General features: G+C 42.0%; 1 protein-coding gene across 3 annotated transcripts in view; it reads left to right on the forward strand.

The window, feature by feature from the left end:
• The window catches only part of smg7 (SMG7 nonsense mediated mRNA decay factor), a 42,103-nt gene extending 23,473 nt beyond the window's left edge, over positions 1–18,630 (forward strand). For 2 of the 3 annotated variants that reach the window (XM_057857622.1, XM_057857623.1), the window contains exons 12-23: positions 681–741; positions 807–926; positions 1,007–1,403; positions 1,498–1,642; positions 3,401–3,714; positions 4,147–4,434; positions 8,933–9,082; positions 9,161–9,235; positions 11,161–11,311; positions 11,385–11,555; positions 17,547–17,695; positions 17,759–18,630. In XM_057857622.1, coding sequence (XP_057713605.1) covers positions 681–741; positions 807–926; positions 1,007–1,403; positions 1,498–1,642; positions 3,401–3,714; positions 4,147–4,434; positions 8,933–9,082; positions 9,161–9,235; positions 11,161–11,311; positions 11,385–11,555; positions 17,547–17,695; positions 17,759–17,872 — 2,135 coding nt within the window. In that variant the 3' untranslated portion in view covers positions 17,873–18,630. The remainder of the gene's footprint in view (positions 1–680; positions 742–806; positions 927–1,006; positions 1,404–1,497; positions 1,643–3,400; positions 3,715–4,146; positions 4,435–8,932; positions 9,083–9,160; positions 9,236–11,160; positions 11,312–11,384; positions 11,556–17,546; positions 17,696–17,758) is intronic. The other variant, XM_057857624.1, reaches the window with a different exon arrangement.
• The last annotated feature ends 478 nt before the right edge of the window (positions 18,631–19,108 follow it).

Consider the following 19,108-nt stretch of genomic DNA (forward strand, 5'->3'; position numbering starts at 1 on the left):
ATAGTAATAAGCCTGTTGCAATATGAAATAAGTCAATTTATGGCACAGTAAATAAAAAATGAGGTCAGTAATTTTCCTGGCTGCGATTTATCGTCACGTGTTCACCTGTGCTGCATGCACTCGGCACGCGCGCGTGTTGATTGCATATGAGACTCCAGTTTCTTTCAGAGATGTTTATTGGTCATCAACACACTGTAGAATTAAAGTTCAGACATAGAAAATAAGGAAACACATATACATTGATCCCTTGCTACTTTGCGCTTCAAACTTCACGCAGATGAGCTGTCCCGAGCCGATCTCGTAGTCTCACTCTCCGTGCTCTTTGTTCGTCACGCATTGCACAAGTTTACGATGATTGACAAGTTAACGATGATTGGCAGATGAATGTGATCTTGTCAGAGTCCCGAACTTCAAAGCACCACATGCTTCAATCATCGTTTAACTTGTTAAACAGTTGCTGTGGCAACTAATTGTGTGTAAGTGAGCAGCTCAAGCGCATTTGAGTAGACTCAAGTCAATGAAGCATTTAATAAAGACAAGCATTTTTCTGCTACTTTATTCTTGCGTAAAAATAATTCAATGGGACAGTAACGTTTAAAACTTACCATGAGAATTTTCCACTGTAGTCTTTGAAAGATTTCCTTTTCACAGTGGCTTTTTTTGTTTGTTTGTTTGTTTAGTAACGCCGCTGCCAGAAGAGTTTGAGCTTCAAGGCTTCCTTGCCCTCCGCCCGGCTCTCAGGTAGGCTTTTTGCGCGCGTGTGGATATGCGGCCTTGCCGGTTTTGTGACATTTCCGCTCTTGTAGGTCAGTGGACTTCACCAAAGGTCACCGGGGCGTCCCAGTGGACCGCGACGCACTTTTGCTGCGCACACGTCACCAGAGGCTCGTAGCGCTGGGGAAGTGGATCGCCGATAACCAGCCGGGGTGAGGCGCCTTAATTTCTGCTTGGGAAAGATCGGACAAATTCCGACCGGCGCCTAAACCAGTCCTCTTCCACCCCGCAGGCTCATGCAGTGTCGCGCCGGGGAGGACGGCCTGCTCCTCTTCCTCAGCGACATTCCCGAGCGAGCCATCGAGGAGCCGGAGGAGAAGGATCCCTGCGTGCTGCAGGAGGCATCCAATGGCGAGCAGGCGACGGGCGGCCTCAAGTCGGTGCTGTCAGCCGGAAAGACTCCCGGCTCCTGGTCGGACGGCGCCGAGCGGCCCGTGGTCACCTTCAAGGAAAACATCAAACCTCGGGAGCCCGCCCGCGCCGCTCTCCCCAAGGAAGGCGGGAAGGACCGACGCGACTTCCCCAAAGGGAACGGGACGGCGCCCAAAAGCGAGCCCAAGAGAGACGGAAAGCGGAAGTGCGAGACCAAGAAAGCCGTTCAGGAGAAAGTTCCGGACGCTGGCAAACAGGTGAAAACTTTGACGTGACAACCGCTTCGGTCTTCTTATGTTCTTTTTCTGTTCTTGTACTCATTCTTCCTCTTTTCATCCTTTTTTTGCCTAGGTGAAAAGTCAGACTGAAGTGAGGAAGACTCCGGTGTCTGAGGCCAAGAAGGCTCCAGCAACTCCCCCTCAAGCTGCCGCGTGCTCTTCCCAATTCATCCCCATCCACCATCCTGGAGCCTTTCCGCCCCTGCCAAGTCGCCCTGGTACACACGCACTTCAACAAGTTGGCATACGGGGGTGCTGAGTAGGGGTGTGACAAAATATCGAAATGGTGATATATCGTGATACTTTGTATCCCAAAAGGTTATCGATATGCTCCTGTCAAGAATCGAGATATCGTTTTGAAAAGGTGTCAATTAAAAAAAAAAAAAGTTGCCATTGACGGTGCTTGACACCCAATCCATTTAGACTGGGAACGTTCGTTCATTCAAAATAAGAACATTCACAGTCATTCAGTTCGATTTTCGGGGCATTTACAAGTCACTTGCTTTTCATTTTAGGGCATTTACAGGTCATTTCCTGTTGAGTTTGAGTCACTGCCAGTTCATTTGGGAAATTCCCAGGTCACTTCCTGTTCTGTAATGCGCAAGTGACTCATAAAATTTACCAAAATCAACAGGAATTAACTGAAAATCAACAGGTAAATGACCCAAAATTACTCATTGCCTGGCATTGGCTGCCACTGACACCCATAGACGTTCAATCCGTTTGAAGTGGGAGGGATGGCAGCGAATGAACGAATGTTCATTCGCTGCCATCCTCCCAGTTTAAACGGATTGAACGTCTACTAGTAATAAACGCATTCCAATTCACAGCAGGTTGTTTTTCTGTTTATTAGTTTTTTGTAGAATATCCGAGAATGATTTCCTGACCAATGTATCGAAAATCGTTGTATCGCTATTAGAGCTGGGAATCTTTGGGCACCTAACGATTCGATTACGATTCAGAGGCTTCGATTCAATTATAAAACGATTATTGATGCACCCCCCTCCCCTTTTTTTTTTTAAATTAAAAAAATATTTTTTTTTTTAATGTTTTGTACATTAGTTCCAAAATTGTTCAAAAATCCTCTCAGGCTAAACCAAACTACTATTTCAGTAACAAGTTAACATATAACAGTAAACAAATATACAAAAATAACAGTAAATAAAAAACTCCAGTCCCCATTCAGTATCAGCAGCTTTAAACTACATTCAATTAATGTAATGTTGTGAATCAACTGTTACCGTTGTTAAAATTGCTCCCGTTATTCCATAATTTCCCTTCTGTCTACTTTTGTCAAAGTTTTAACACTATTTCATCATTTAAAGATAGATTCAAGACAAGATTCTGCCGATTTAGGAGTATTTTGAATAAAAAGTTAATTAGGTTCGCTACAACAGTCTTCTAGAGAGGTCTACTGCTTTCAGATGGCGGCTGTTTACTTACACCAGAAAGTCTGTCATTTCGCATCTCTGTTCAGTAATACATGTTCTAACACCGACGTCGTCTGTCATTTTGCATCTAGTTCTACATATACATGATATCTACTGTAGCCGTATGTTTGTAGCAACTAGCAACTGGGCGTTGTTTGTGATACCTACTGTAGCCGTATGTTTGTAGCAACTAGCAACTGGGCGTTGTTTGTAGCGGCTGTCGGCCGCAGTCAGGTATGATTGTTTTTTTATCTAGCGGCATGAGTTGAACATGATATTTGCTCTCGGTCCGTTCCTCATTGCGTCCCAAAGACTGCGCTTCTGCTTTACCTGGTATAATTCAGTAATCGGAATTTGGATATTTGTGAATCGTTCTCGAATCTTCCACGGCCGAATCGCGAATAATCTAAGAATCAGAAATTTTGCACGCCTCTAATCGCTATATCGTCAGGTCATCGTTATCATGAGCTTTGTATCGCAAATCGTATCGTTGGGGAACCAAGAGGTTCCCACTCCTAGTGCTGAGCTCATCTTTTTTCCCTGTAGGGTTCCCCCCATCTGCTTTTGTCATCCCTCCCCCGGTGGCGTTCCCGGGCCTGCAGGTGAATCCGGGCTTCGCCTTCTCGGCCGGCGTGTCTGTGCCGGCGCCCTTCCTGCAGCCGGCCACGCATACGCAGGCGGGCTCGCAGGTGGCCGCTGGGGGGAAGCAGTCCCACATCCCGTACAGTCAACAGAGGCCCTCTGGGCCTGGCTCCTCAGCTCCGGGCCCTCAGCCACCGCCCTCCCAGCTGCAGGTGACGTCGCCCGCTAAGCCAGTCCAGCAGGTCGCCGTGGCCAAGAGTCCGCCTCACATGCAGCAGGTTAAAAACCCGATCTTCTAAAAAAATGTTGCGTTGTACAAAACCTTTTTTTTTTTTCTTGTTGTTCTTCTTCTCCTCTTCTGTAAGCTTCCTTCCTTTCTGTCCCCCCATAACACCTTCATGTTCACTGTTTTCCTAATAAATAAAACATAATGAACAACCACAATAGGAGTATATCAAACTCCAATGTGATACATAAAAACTGTTCAAACCATAAGGACACTGATTCCTATTCTGTGTCTAAGCAGCTGAACATGAAGGTAAAAAAAAATAAAAATCTTAGTTTCTTTTGATGATATTCTTGTACATCTTGATTATTTTGTTGTTTTTAGCACTGAAAAAATTCTTTAAAAACCGATCTTTTTTACCGAATTCCGATCTTCTAAAGATGCTGCGTACAATCCAGTGATTTGAGGCATTTGCGTTTGTCAGGCTTTCCTGCAAGATCCTCAGTTGTGGAGTCCAAATCAAGCGGCGGCACTGCAGAAGCTTCCTGCGTCGGTCCAGATGACACTCAAGCCGCAGAACTTCTACATGCCGCCTCAGGATGCTCTGAAAGTATACGAGCAACAAATGGCGCCGCATGGCGCCGCCCTGGACAAGAAGATGAAGTTCCCGCCCTATTGGGACCCCTCCTTCCGGGTGGCGGAGGACAGGATGAAGAGGGCTCCCTCGGCCGGGGATCAGGAGACTGGCGGGCTCAGGGGAACCCCCTTTGAGGTGAGCCTAAGTGTCAAAAGAGTTGAAACTAAGGTTTATTTGAATCCTTGTTTAGGCTAGTGTTGTTTTGGGCAGTGTCAAGCAATAGACGCTACTCACCTACGTCACAAAATGACGTGTCGCTGTATCCGGCCGCCATATTGTCCGTCATTTTTTAGCCCTATTCTCAATGGTTTCAATTAGTCGTGCAATTTATAGAGCAATTCATGGAAGCCCCGGTGTTACCTGACGCTGTAAACACATTGGATGCGTTGCTTAAAAGGCGTTATGTGGAAAAGCTTCAGTTTATCCATTCGCCAGATCCATATTTGATGCCTAAATCGATGTTTTTCGACCCGCTGTCTTCGCCGTCTCTGCCTGACATCTGCTACCCTGATATTTACAACTATCTTGTCCACACAAAATCAGCCTATTCTCACGAAAGTTTGAAAAACTTTAAGAGCTTGGAGGCTTATAAATACTTCGTCGCTGGTTGGGTGAAACAGGTCCTCGTCCACGAAAATTTGGCAGGAATCTATCTTGTGCTCGGGAAGGTGAGTTGCGAAATTTTCAATTCAAAATCTTTTGTTCTTGCTAACATCCACTGTCAAGTCTAATGTATTTCATGTCATTTGTCAATGGAGCTACGGCTTTTAATGTTTATATGGTTTAGCGATAGCACTCTCACTACATACATATATAATATGTAATAAATATGAAATGCGAGAGCACTACTCCAGATTGTCCCTAGTTGAATTTATTTTTTGGCTTTTGACCTCAATAGTGAAATTGTAAATTAATTGTATGACAACTGTCTTATTATCCCCTTATAATTATATATTTTCAGGTAGTTCATTCACAACGTCTGAGTGTATGTTGTCGACGATTAGCCTAGCAATGATCTTAATTGTGGTTGTCAGCCCAAAACCCTCTAAATATATATTAAATGCATCTTACCAGATATAAAATGACTACTACATAATCCGTGGTAATCGTTTGGAGCCCAGTTTTCTCGTCGAATTGCAGCAGCCCATCTTGCTCTCCTCTCCGGGTCTCTCGGAGTCCGGTAGAACTTAAGTCTCTCCGTCTATCTTCTCTGTTATTGCAACCGACCGCCACACATGCCTTCACCATTTTGATTATTAATGTTAACGAGCAGAAAAACACGCCATAATAGGAGGAATTTACGAAGCGGTAATGCATCAACAGTGACGAGTAGACGGACAATATGGCGCGGGGGCGTGGTTGTGACGTCATGTGAGTAGGGTTTATATGGAACGTGTAACTAGTAGCAATGCAACAGAAGAAAAATGTTGCGTACATATTTTATCTCAAATGTAAAGAGATCTATTTATCTACTAGTACGACTGGTTTCATGACACTAAATTTTAACTCGGTACTAGAGTTGTCCGATAATGATTTTTTATAACCGTTATCCCGATATTGTCCAACGCCAAAATCTAATACCAATACCGATGTATCCCAATTTGAAGATAATGTCAAAAATTCTGAACTTTTAAATGGTCATTATCTTTCAATCATTTATTGTTCATTTACATTTTGCACCATGAATAATGGTCTGCTCACATAACAAATACCAAGCATCTTAGTTTGGAGACAGCTAATGGTCAATAAGAACACCTGCTATGCTAAGCTGTGACCAGCCCTTGTACACAGGCAGAGGGCATGCATATTGCCCCAAAACTGATGTCAATATTAAATATTAACCAATATCATTTTAAAATGCTTTTATCAGCTGATGTTATTGGCTACCTGTTCCCAATAATATCGGACAACTCTACTCGATACCAATAAAAAAAAAAAAAAAAAAGATGTTTATTTTTTAATTTTTTACAATAACAGATATCCAATCACGTGGCTCTTCAAAGATGAATTAACTCTCTTAAGTTTATCACTAGGAGACATCTACCGCATTTTTCGGGCTGTAAGTTGCAGTTTCTTTTTCATTGTTTCGCCAAGGGTACAATTTATGCTCATGAGTGACTTGTGTGTTAATATTTCACACATTATTATATCATTTCACATGTTATTTTCACATTAAACCGCAAGAGGGCGCTCAAGGCCTGTGTTTCAACATTGGCTGTAACTTATAAAAACAACTGAGAAGAGCAGAACAAAACGCACCGGTGCTACTTACATTGGGGCAAATAAGTATTTAGTCAACCACAAATTGTGCAAGTTCTTAAAAAGATTAGAGAGGCCTGTAATTGTTAACATGGCTAAACCTCAACTATGAGATACAATGTGGGGAAAAAAAACAGAAAATCACATTGTTTGATTTTCAAAGAATTTATTTCCAAATTAGAGTGGAAAATAAGTATTTGGTCACCTACAAACAAGCAATGTTTCTGGTTGTCAAAGAGGTCTAACTTCTTCTAATGAGGTCTAACGAGGCTCCACTCGTTACCTGTATTAATGGCACCTGTTTTAGCTCATTATTGGTAGAAAAGACAACTGTCCACAACTTCAGTCAGTCACACTCCAAACTCCACTATGGCCAAGACCTAAGAGCTGTCAAAGGACACCAGAGACAAAATTGTAGACCTGCACCAGGCTGGGTAGAGTGAATCTGCAATAGGTAAAACGCTTGGTGTAAAGAAATCAACTGTGGGAGCAATTATTAGAAAATGGAAGACATACAAGACCACTGATAATCTCCCTCAATCTGGGGCTCCGTGCAAGATCTCACCCCGTGGCGCCAAAATGATAACAAGAACGGTGAGCAAAAATCCCAGAACCACACGGGGAGACCTAGCGAATGACCTACAGAGAGCTGGGACCACAGGAACAAAGGCTACCATCAGTAAAACAATGCGCCGCCAGGGACTCAAATCCTGCACTGCCAGACGTGTCCCCCTGCTGAAGCCAGTACACGTCCAGGCCTGTCTGCAGTTCGCTAGAGAGCATTTGGATGATCCAGAAGAGGACTGGGAGAATGTGTTATGGTCAGATGAAACCAAAATATAACTTTTTGGTAGATACACAGGTTCTCGTGTTTGGAGGAGGAAAATACTGAATTGAATCCGAAGAACACCATACCCACTGTGAAGCATGGGGGTGGAAACATCATGCTTTGGGGCTGTTTTTCTGCAAAGGGACCAGGACGACTGATCTGTGTAAAGGAAAGAATGAATGGGGCATGTATCGAGAGATTTTGAGTGAAAATCTCCTTCCATCAGCAAGGGCATTGAAGATGAGATGTCGCTGGGTCTTTCAGCAGGACAATGATCCCAAACACACAGCCAGGGCAACAAAGGAGTGGCTTCGTATGAAGTATTTCAAGGTCCTGGAGTGGCCTAGCCAGTCTCCAGATCTCAATCCCATAGAAAATATGTGGAGGGAGTTGAAAGAACCGTGTTGCCCAACGACAGCCCCGAAACATCACTGAGATCTGCATGGAGGACTGGGCCAAAATACCAGCAATAGTGTGTGAAAAGCTTGTGAAGAGTTACAAAAAACGTTGGGCCTCCGTTATTGCCAACAAAGGGTACTTAACAAAGTATTGAGCTGAACTTTTGGTATTGACCAGCTACTTATTTTCCACCATGATTTGCAAATAAATTCTTTAAAAATCAAACAATGTGATTTTACTAACGCTGCCCAGACGCGGCCGAGTCTGTCATTTCGCATCTAGTTCAACATACATGTGATCTCTATGAGACTCACCAGACACTACCTGCTACCAACTAGCATCGTGCGGGCTAGTATTTAGCAACGTCGGCATCGTTTGTAGCGGCTGTCGGCTGCAGTAATTTTTTTTTCTCTTCTTCTTCTTCCTCTACGTACGTGACATCAGCCCGTCCCGCATTAAAAGTAGTCCGAGCAAAACGTGATGCTTAGAGCTGTCAAAATAAACGATTACTCGAGGTGAATAAAACTACTCGGATCAGTTTTTAAACTCGAGTTACTCGAGTTGCTCGAGTATTCGTTTCAGCTCTAATATGGATACAATGCAAGCATGTCTTACCTATTTTAAGACACAAAAGGACAATCATCTTTTCGACCTCGAATTTCATTTTAGAAAATATGCTGTTTTTGTAAAGATAAAATTGCTATTTCGTTTTTGTTCCATGTTAACGCCTTTTCTGTCAATAGTTTCCGTTTCAACAGCGCCTTATTCAACTTGGCCCGGTAGCAAGCAAGGTGTGAGGTGGTGTTAACAAAAAAAAAAAAACTTGATTTCAACAAATGTGTTTAATCCCCAAAGTTAAATACGCTATCGTTTCAAAGTTTTATTTATTGTGAATACACACAAAAAAAGAATTGTACCAATTTTTCCCCCCGATATTAGGGGGTGCTGCAGCACCCTCAGCACACCACTTCCCGCGCCACTGCACGAGACCATGATGGAACTACTTAACGAAAACAACACTGGTTTGGGCTCGGGGTCTCGCTAACTTCTTGCTTTGACTTTGTAAGCTCGGCGCTGTTTTCTTCCCCGGATCCCACTTTTGTCCCGCTTTGTTTCCCCCTTTTTTTCCTCCCTCCTGCTGTTCAGGAGCCCAAAAGCTCGCCTCTCCTCCCTCCCGACTTGTTAAAATCTCTGGCCGATCTGGAGGAAGAGGACGAGCTGCTCTTTTCTAAGCCTCCCGATTTCTTCCGGGTTCTGTCCGCTCCTCTTAGCTCGCTTCCCGGACCCAACATGTTTGTATGTCGTCTTCTTCCCGTTCCCGTCAGCACTCTTCGCCGCCGTCCTTCACCGCCTGCCTTTTTTTTTTCTCCTCAGCTCCCCAATCCCAGCAGACAACCGGACGGCGGTCCCGACGCGCTCGGCCAGTCTGGTTCGCTCATGCCCGTGCAGGTTAGCTCTCGTCTCAACTGCTGCACATTGACGATCGACATCCAATTCGTCAAAATTAGGAGGACTGGCTGTGAATGCTTATCGTTCAGTACCGTTGACGGCGCTAGACATCCAATCCCTTTAATTCTTATTTTTTTTTATTAAAAAAAAAAAAAAAAAAAGAAAATACTTGAAATGAAGAAGTGGGGGGAAAAAAATTAATTAAAAAATGAATCAAAATTTAAAAAATCAATGAAATAAATATATAAGAAATATACAAAAATATTGACCCATTTTCCTTTAAAAATAAAAAAAGATTTTTGTCTTTTCCTATAAAAAAAACAAATTTGAAGAAAAATAATTTTGATTGAATCAAAAAAAAAATAATCAAAAAATGAATCAAATTTAAAAAATCAATGAAATATATGATAAATATACAAAAATATTTACCCATTTTCCTTAAAAAAAAATAAAGATTTTTGTCTGTTTTTCCTATATATTAAAAAAACGGGGGGAAAAAAATCTCATTTTGATTGGAAAAAATTTAAAATGGAAGAATTTGTTAAATCAATTAAAATAAATGTAAATGTAAAATGAGACTAGTTTTTTAATGGAATATATAAATATATATAATTTGAAAATGCATTACAGAGACTATTTTGTCTTGTTTCCTTTTTTCTTTAGAAGAATTGGCGGGAAAAATTTTTTTTTGTAATTGGAAAAAATATTCTAGAAAATATTTATTATTAAAAAGGATTTGGTTGATTTTTAGGGTAACAATTTCTCTCAAAAAATTCGGCGACTATCAAAATTGTTGATTTATTTGATAAATTTTTAGTGTTCAACGAGTCAATTAATTGTCGCGGCCCTAGACAACAGCCATAATGACCTAGCGAAGGACCCTCCCTAAATTGTTTCAAAAATGTATCTTCCTAACTAGAGGTGTGCAAAATTTCCGATTCTTAGATAATTCGCGATTCGGCCGTGGAAGATTCGAGAACGATTCACAAACATCCAATGTCCGATTATTGAAATATGCCAAGTAAAGCAGAAGTACGACACACTCAGCGCGGTCTTCGGTACGCAATTAGGGACTGAGCGAGAGTAGCTAAACATCATGCTTCTCATTACCCGGCCCCTCGGGTAACGCCAATGCTCAACTCACGGCTCTAACTCAACTCATGCCACGAGATAAAAAAAAAAACAACAACATACCTGACTGGTGCTGAAAAGCTGCTACAAGCCACATTATGTTACGGTAGATATCATTTATATAGGACTAGATGCATTATAGCTTCGGTATCGTTACCAGCACATCTACAAAAAACTAGATGCGGGCGTTAGTAACGGCCGCCATCTTAAAGCAGTATACTTCCCTGCAAGGCTGTTGTTGCGAACCTTCCAAGCGAACCTAATTAACTTTTTATCTAAAATACTCCTAAATCGGTAAAATATTGACTTGAATCTATCTTTAAAATAGTTTTAAAACTTTTACATGTTGAAAGTAGACAAAAGAGAAATTAAGGAATAACTGGAGCAATTTTAACAACTTTAACGGTTGATTCACAACATTAAATTAATTGAAAGTAGTTTAAAGCTGCTGATATAGAATGGGGACTGGAGTTTTTTATTTACTGTTATTTTTGTGTATTTGTTTACTGCTATATGTTAACTTGATACTGAAATAGTAGTTTGGTTTAGCCTGAGAGGATTTTTGAACAATTTTGGAACTAATGTACAAAACAAATTTAAAAAAAAAAAAAAAAAAAAAAAAGGAGTGGGGTGCATCAATAATCGTTTTATAATCGAATCGGAGCCTCTGAATCGTAATCGTAATCGAATCGTTAGGTGCCCAAAGATTCCCAGCTCTATTCCTAACTAGTATGATGTTTTATTTCTTGACACATCATTGAAATACAGTATTCTTATGAGTTTTTCTCGTGTAGGAGTACAACCAAAACAGCATCTTTAGCCAGGCGTACGGCAAGAACCTAGCATCCGGCTCCAAGGAGAACACTCCAGTCATGCACCAGGAGACTTCCTTGTACTCTCTGTTCGAGTGGACGCCGTGGTCGCCCTCGCTGCCCGCCAGCTCAGGTGCGTAACGCGATGAGGTCCGCGCGGTCGCCGCAGCTGTCCGGCGAGTCACCACCAGGTTTTCGTTGGGCAGATCACTCCACGCCGGCCAGCCAGTCGCCGCACTCGTCCAACCCGAGCAGCCTGCCATCCTCGCCACCCACGCACAACCACGCGGCCGCGCCTTTTTCCAACTTCGGGCCAATCGGAACGCCGGATAGTCGCGAGCGCAGAACGCTGGACCGCTGGAAGGCCGACAAGCCAGGTAATCTTTCAGCGCCATTGACGATGATAGATGTTAATTGTTCTTCTGCTGCGAATTTATCACAAGTAGACGTCCAATCAATTTGAAGTGGGAGGGATAGCAGCGAATGAGCGTTCATCGCTGCCACCCTCCTACTTCAAATGGCTAAGTGCAAATCTGACATTGTGCACCTTTAATTACGGACATTTTGGATCTTTTATTTTTAAACGTATTTATATAGGACATTATATTATTAGGGTTTGTTAGGTAAGTCCACGACCGCCTTTACAGTGAAGAAAATAAGTAGAGGTGTGCAAAACTTCCGATTCTTAGATTATTTGCGATTCGGCCGTAGAAGATTCGAGAACGATTAAAAACATCCAAATTCCGATTATTGAAATATGTCAAGTAAAGAGGAAATAAAACACAGTCAGAGCGGTCTTTGTGACGCAATGAAGAACGGACCGAGAATAAAGATCATAAAGATCATGCTTGTCATGATCTTTACCAGGTTATGAATCATTACCCGGGTAATGACAATGCTCAACTCACGGCTCTGGCTCAACTCATCCTGCTAGATTTAAAAAAAAAATAAAAATACCTGACTGCTGCCGCTACGGCTACAAACTACATCCACATAATGCTACGGTAGATATCTTATGGAATATAGAACTAGATGCAAAATGATGGACTTGGCAGCGTTAGCACATGTAAAGAGAACTAGATACGAAATGACAGACTTGCCGACGTTATTAAACAGCCGCCATCTTAAAGCAGTAGACTTCTCTGGAAGGCTTTTGTAGCGAACCTTCCGAGCGGACCTAATTAACCTTTTATCTAAAATAGACCCTACCCACGCACCACGTGTTCGCTGTAGGGTTCCGCCCACTTGGCCGTCATTTTGACTCTGTATTTGCATTGGTTTCAATTGATGGCGCAATTTAAAATGCATTTCATGGAAGACCCGGTGCTTTCTGATGCCGCAAACTCACTGGATCTGTTGCATAAAAGGCGTTATGAGGAAAAGCTTCGTTCTATACAGTCGCCAGATCCATATTTGATGCCCAAATCGATGTTTTTCGACCCACCGTCTTCGCCCTGTCTGCCTGACATCTGCTACGCTGATATTTAAAATGATCTTGTCCACACAAAATCAGCCTATTCTCACGAAAAACTTCAAGAGCTTGGACGCTTACAAATACTTCGTTGCTGGTTGGGTGAAACAGGTCCTCGTTTGGCAGGAATCTATCTTGTGCTTGGAAAGGTGAGTTACGAAATTTTCAATTCGAATTCTTTTGTTATTGCTAACATCCACTGTCAAGTCTAATGTATTTCATGTCGTTTGTCAATGGAGTTAAGGCTTTTAATGTTTATATGGTTTAGCGATAGCACGCTGTCAATGGAGTTAAGGCTTTTAATGTTTATATGGTTTAGCGATAGCACGCACTACATACATACGTGTATGTTGTCGGCGATTAGCCTAGCAATGATCTTAATTGTGGTTATTTGTCAGCCCCGTAGACGAGGCCAGTTTCCCTCACTTGGTACCAGCTAAATATTATTCAAAAAATAACGATGGTGGAAGAAAGGGAAGTCACAAACATCTTGAATTTGAAACTATGTCGTACTACGTCGTATGTTGTCGGCGATTAGCCTAGCAATGATCTTAATTGTGGTTGTCAGGCCAAAACCCTCTAAATATATATTAAATGCATCTTACCGGATATAAAATGACTACTACATAGTCTGTGGTGATTTTTTGGTGTCCAATTTTCACGTCGAATTGCAGCCGTCCATTTCGCTCTTCTATTTGGATCCCTCGGAATACGGTAAAATTTCACGTCTCTCCTTCCATCTTCTCTGTTAGTGCAACCAACAGCCACACACGCCTTCACCATTTTGTTTAATCGCCGTTAAGTAGCAGAAAAACGCCGTTAATAGGAGGAATGTATGTAGCCTCAATGGGGAAAAACGATGTGTTGCCGGCCAACATGGTGCGGGGGCGTGGTTTAGGGCTGTGTGTGACGTCACGTGGGTAGGGTCTATACTCCTAAATCGGCAAAATCTTGACTTGCATCTATCTTTAAAATAGTTTTAAAACTTTCACATGTCGAAAGTAGACAGAAGGGAAATTATGAAATAACAGGAGCAATTTTAACAACTTTAGCGGTTGATTCACAACATTAAATTAATTGAATGTAGTTTAAAGCTGCTAATACAGAATGGGGACTTGAGTATTTTATTTACTGTTTTCAACTGTGAACTTGATACTGAAATAGTCGTTTATTTAAGCTTGAGAGAATTTTTGTAACTAATGTACGAAACATTAAAAGCAGCTAATACCTGGGGGGGGGATGCATCAATCATCGATTTATAATCGAATCGTAGCCTCTGAATCGTAATCGAATCTTTAGGTACCCAAATATTCCCACCTCTAAAAATAAGTATTTGAACTAGGGCTGTCCCAAACGACTAATTTTCTCCCGATTAGTCAGCCGACTATTTTTACGATTAGTCGACTAATCTAATAATTTAAAAAAAAAAAAAAAAAAAAAATTTTTTTTTTTTTTTTTTTTTTTACTAATTTAGCAATGAAATTTTTGTTGACGCTTATCAATTCATAAAAACATATTGGAACACTCAATTATTTATTAAAGTAAAAATAAACACGTAAATGACAATAATAAATCACAAATAAACAATGAGTTCAAATGCTGATAGAATTAACTAGTGTAGCATCCCGATTGAAAAGATGGTCTCTTAAACTGATGGTTTACAACTTTTATTCCATCCTTGATGTAAACACACTGTAAGAGCTACGGTGCACACAAATAAAGCAACACAATTAGAAATTAACAAAAACTTTCCACCTTTTTCCTTTTAAACCTTATTTATATATCAATGAATTGCCTATATGAATTGCCTTTACCTTAATTTATTACCTTATCATTGACAATCTCTCCCTTGAGTGCAATCACTGTATATACTGTATATATTTATGACCTTTTAACCTTATATAATTTTCTATACCATAAAATAAACCTTTCAATTAGCATTAAGAACAATACTAATAGCACTTATAGGCCCATTGTCAATGAAACATTATTATTTAGTAAGGCGACAGCACCCTCTGGTGTACAAAAAATGAAAAGAAAAAAAAAATTACAAACTGCGTGAAGGCGCTTGGTGTTTATTCACGGCCGACGTGCAGCCAAGCTTGGCATTGAAGAGACAGGACAGAAGAGTGTACTCTCCTTTGTTTCTTTGAAATAAGTCAATGTTTTGGACACTCTGGTGCGCTTTTTTTTGGTTTTGTGCCGCTTTCCCCGCTTGCAAACAGCATCCGACATTCTAACTTTCCACGCATATATTTTTTTAACCCTTCATTAACCGTCGACGGGATGTTGTGCTCGTCGACGGATTTACGTCATCGATGACGTCGACTGTCGACTAGTCGGGACAGCTCTAATTTGAACACCCTGCTATTTTGCAAGTTCTCCCATTTAGAAATCATGGAGGAGTCTGAAATTTTCATCGTAGGTGCATGTCCACTGTGAGAGAGAGATTGTAAAAAGAAAAATCCAGAAATCACAATGCATTAATTTTTAATCAATTTATTTGTGTGATACAGCTGCAAAGAGGTATTTGTCTATCAGCCAGAATTCTGACCCTGAAAGACCCATTAGTCTGCCTATTAAAAGTCCACCTCCACTCCACGTATTATCCTGAATCACACGCACTTGTTTGAGGTCGATAGCAGTATAAAGACACCTGTCCACCCCACACAATCGGTAAGACTCAAACTTGTAACATGGCCAAGACCAAAGAGCTGTCCAAAGACACCAGAGACAGAATTGTACACCTCCACAAGGTTGGAAAGGGCTACGGAGCAATTGCCAAGCAGATTTGTGACAAAAGGTCCACTGTTGAAGCAATCATTAGAAAACATGACGGTCAATTGGAGAGGAGCCCCCTTATGGGGTCTTAATGATCCTAAGAAAGGCGAGGAATCAGCCCACATCTACACAACAAGAGTTGGTCAATGACCCGAAAAGAGCTGAGACCACCGTTTCCAAGGTTACTGTAGGTAATACACTAAGACGCCATAGTTTGAAACCATGCATGGCACGGACGTTTTCTCTACTTAAACCAGCACATGTCAAGGCCTGTTTTAAGTTTGCCTATGACCATTTGGATGATGCAGAGGAGTCGAGTTTTGCGGTCAGATGAGAGCAAAATAGAACTCGTTGGTCATAATTCCACTAACCGAGTTTGGAGGAAGAAGAGTGATGAGTACTATCCCAAGAACACCATCCTTACTGTGAAGCATGGGGGTGGTAGCATCATGCTATGGGGGTGTTTTCTGTGCATGGGGCAAAGAAGAATGATGAGTACCACCCCAAGAACAGCATCCCTACTGTGAAGCATGGGGGTGATAGCGTTGTGCTTTGGGGGCGTTTTTCTGCGCATGGGACAGGACGAGTGCACTGCATTTTAAGAGAGGATGACTGGGACCCGGCACTGTGAGATTTTGGGGAAAGACTGTTTTCCTTCAGTCAGAGCATTGAAGATGGGTCGTGGCTGGGTTTTCCAACATGACAATGAGCCGAAGCACACAACCAGGAAAACCAAGGAGCTGCTACGTAAGAAGCCTATCAAGGTTCTAGAATGGCGCAGCCAGTCTCCAGACCTAAACCCAATAGAAAACCTTTGGAGGGAGCTCAAAGTATGTTTCTCAGCGACAGCCCAGATATCTGACTGATGTAGAGAAGATCTGTGTGGAGGAGTGGGCCAAGATCCCTGCTGCAATGTGTGCAAACCAGGTGGAAAAACTACAGGAAACGTTTGACCTCTGTAATTGCAAACAAATGCTCCTGTACCAAATATTAACATTAATTTTCTCAGGTGTTCAAATTAGGGCTGTCAAAATTATCGCGTTAACGGGCGTTAATTATTTTTTTAAATTAATCACGTTAAAATATTTGACGCAATTAATGCAGATGCCCCGCTCAGATTTAAATGACAGTACAGTGAAACGCTCACTTGTTAATTGTGTTTTATGGAGTTTTGCCGCCCTCTGCTGGCGCTTGGGTGCGACTGATTTTATAGGCTTCAGCATCCATGAGCATTGTGTAAGTAATTATTGACATAAACAATGGTGGGCTGCTAGTTTATTTTTTTAGTTTATTTTTTGATTGAAAATTTTTACAAATTTTATTAAAACAAAAACATTAAGAGGGGTTTTAACACTAGAATGCCCAGCAGAGGCCAATTTGGCCTTTCCCAATGGCAAATCCTCATGATCCGGAATTCGCTGGGACTTCCTATAACTTGTACTAACATTTATCTTTTAAGAACTACAAGTCTTTCTATCCATGGATCGCTTTAACAGAATGTTAATGCCATCTTGTTGATTTATTGTTATAATAAACAAATACAGTCCTTGTGTACCGTATGTTGAATGTATATATCCATCTTGTCTTATCTTTCCATTCCAACAATAATTTACAGAAAAAATATGGCATATTTTATAGATGGTTTGAATTGCGATTAATTGCGATTAATTACGATTAATTAATTTTTAAGCTGTAGTTAACTCGATTAAAAATTTTAATCGTTTGACAGCCCTAGTTCAAATACTTATTTGCAGCTGTATCACACAAAAAAATCGTTAAAAAATCATACATTGTGATTTCTGGATTTTTCTTTTTAGATTATCTCTCTCACAGTGGTCATGCACCTAAAATGTAAATTTCAGAACCCTCCATTATTTCTAAGTGGGAGAACTTGCAAAATAGCAGAGTGTTCAAATACTCATTTTCTTCACTGTATCTATCAGTTCGATATCGGTATCGGATAATTTTTCATTATCGTACAACCCTTATTTTCAACAATTTGTCTCTGTTTAAAAACTACACCAACACATTCTCTGTAACGTAAGGTCACCATAACCTTTTGATCAAATGAAATTGACGATTTATTTTACACCTTTATTTTTTGCGTGTCTTTCAGGAGGCCTGAGCAGCTTGGGTCTGGACTATCTGCCGGCTGCGGTCTCAGGTGCCGGCTGGCACCAAAACCCACCCGGCAGCAGTTCCTGGACCAATCAGGAGTCTCCCATGGAAGAGACGTCCTCCAGCGTGCTGCTGGACAGCTTCAAGGTAGCCCCAGCACGTCGCTACTTCTGCGCCTGGCGCGGTGCTCATGCCCGACTTTCGTTCCAGTCCATTTGGTCGAGCTCCATGATGCAGCCGGGCCCGTCGGCGCTGGAGCAGCTCCTGCTGCAGCAGAAGCAGAAACAACAACGAGGACACGGTAGCGTCAACCCACCGCACTGATTGGCCGCAGCGGCCGTAACAATTTAACCGACGCCGACGACCGGCGACGCACGGCAGATGCCGGCGGGACGGGGAGCGACGCCCCCAATGAGGCTCCACCCGAGGCCTACCGCACCGGGGAACGGCCGGATGCCCGCAGCGGCCATCGCAGCGCCGGCAAAACATACTCTCACACACAACAAAAGCACAGGCAGAACAAGTTTGTCCGCGTCCGACGTCCTTCCGGGCTTTTCGGTGGCCGTCTTTGGCGAGTATGAGGTAGGAGACCGGGACCCCGTGAGGTCGGGTGACCCGAGGTTGAAATTCCGCACTTGACCTTTTCTTCTCTGGACGTGGAAAACTTAATTCAAGGAGGGAAAGACACGGCCTAGTTAGTGATTTTGTCGTCTTTTAGCCTGACGGCTGCTGTATTAACCTCGCTCGCATATTAGCTCGCGTTAACTTTTCTCGCGTAATTTCTCAAGCAGACGGGAAGTTGTCCGGACTGGGACTTTTTAACGGCGCCGCGCTTTTTAAGGTCAACGACAGCGCAGCCGTTTTATTTTTAACGTAGGCGTCACCAGTCAAGAAGGTGGGCGCGTGACGGCTGAGCCAGAGCTCCGCGCCCTCTCGGGTGAAGAGGAAACGCTAACCGTGGCGGCCGTCGTCAACTTCCCGCTGCCGCTCGTATGAACTTTTAAACTGTAATAATCTTGTGATGAAGATTCTGCTCCCTTTTTCTGTCCTTGCTGCCAATAAATTGGAAATCTCTCATGCTATATACGAGTCTGCTGCTTTCATACACGCTGAACTGAACACTCATCAGTTTTGTTATTTAAAAAAAAAAAAAAAAAGCACACTCAATGATTAAATCATTGGCTGCCATTGACAGTGATACACGTTGCTCTAAAAATGAACTGTTTTTATATTGACCACACAGTAACTGTATTAGGGGTGGGAACATCTGGGTACCTTAAGATACGATTTGCGATACAAGACAACGAACGCATGATATGGCGAATCGCCACGATTCGATTTGCTTACGATTCGATTAGTGAACGATGATCACAGTATTGACGATCACAGTTATCACGATTATTTATGCATCGTACATTACTATTGAACAAAGTAGCCAAACAAATGTATGTCCATTATTTAAAATATCCTAGTGATTCAACAGAAACGATGGAAACATGCACATAGGACAAAAAGCTGCCCTTAAACCGTTTTTTTTTTTTTTATATCAAAGTATAAAAA

The sequence above is a fragment of the Corythoichthys intestinalis genome, chromosome 14 (genome assembly GCF_030265065.1).
Source record: "Corythoichthys intestinalis isolate RoL2023-P3 chromosome 14, ASM3026506v1, whole genome shotgun sequence".
Taxonomy (NCBI): domain Eukaryota; kingdom Metazoa; phylum Chordata; class Actinopteri; order Syngnathiformes; family Syngnathidae; genus Corythoichthys; species Corythoichthys intestinalis.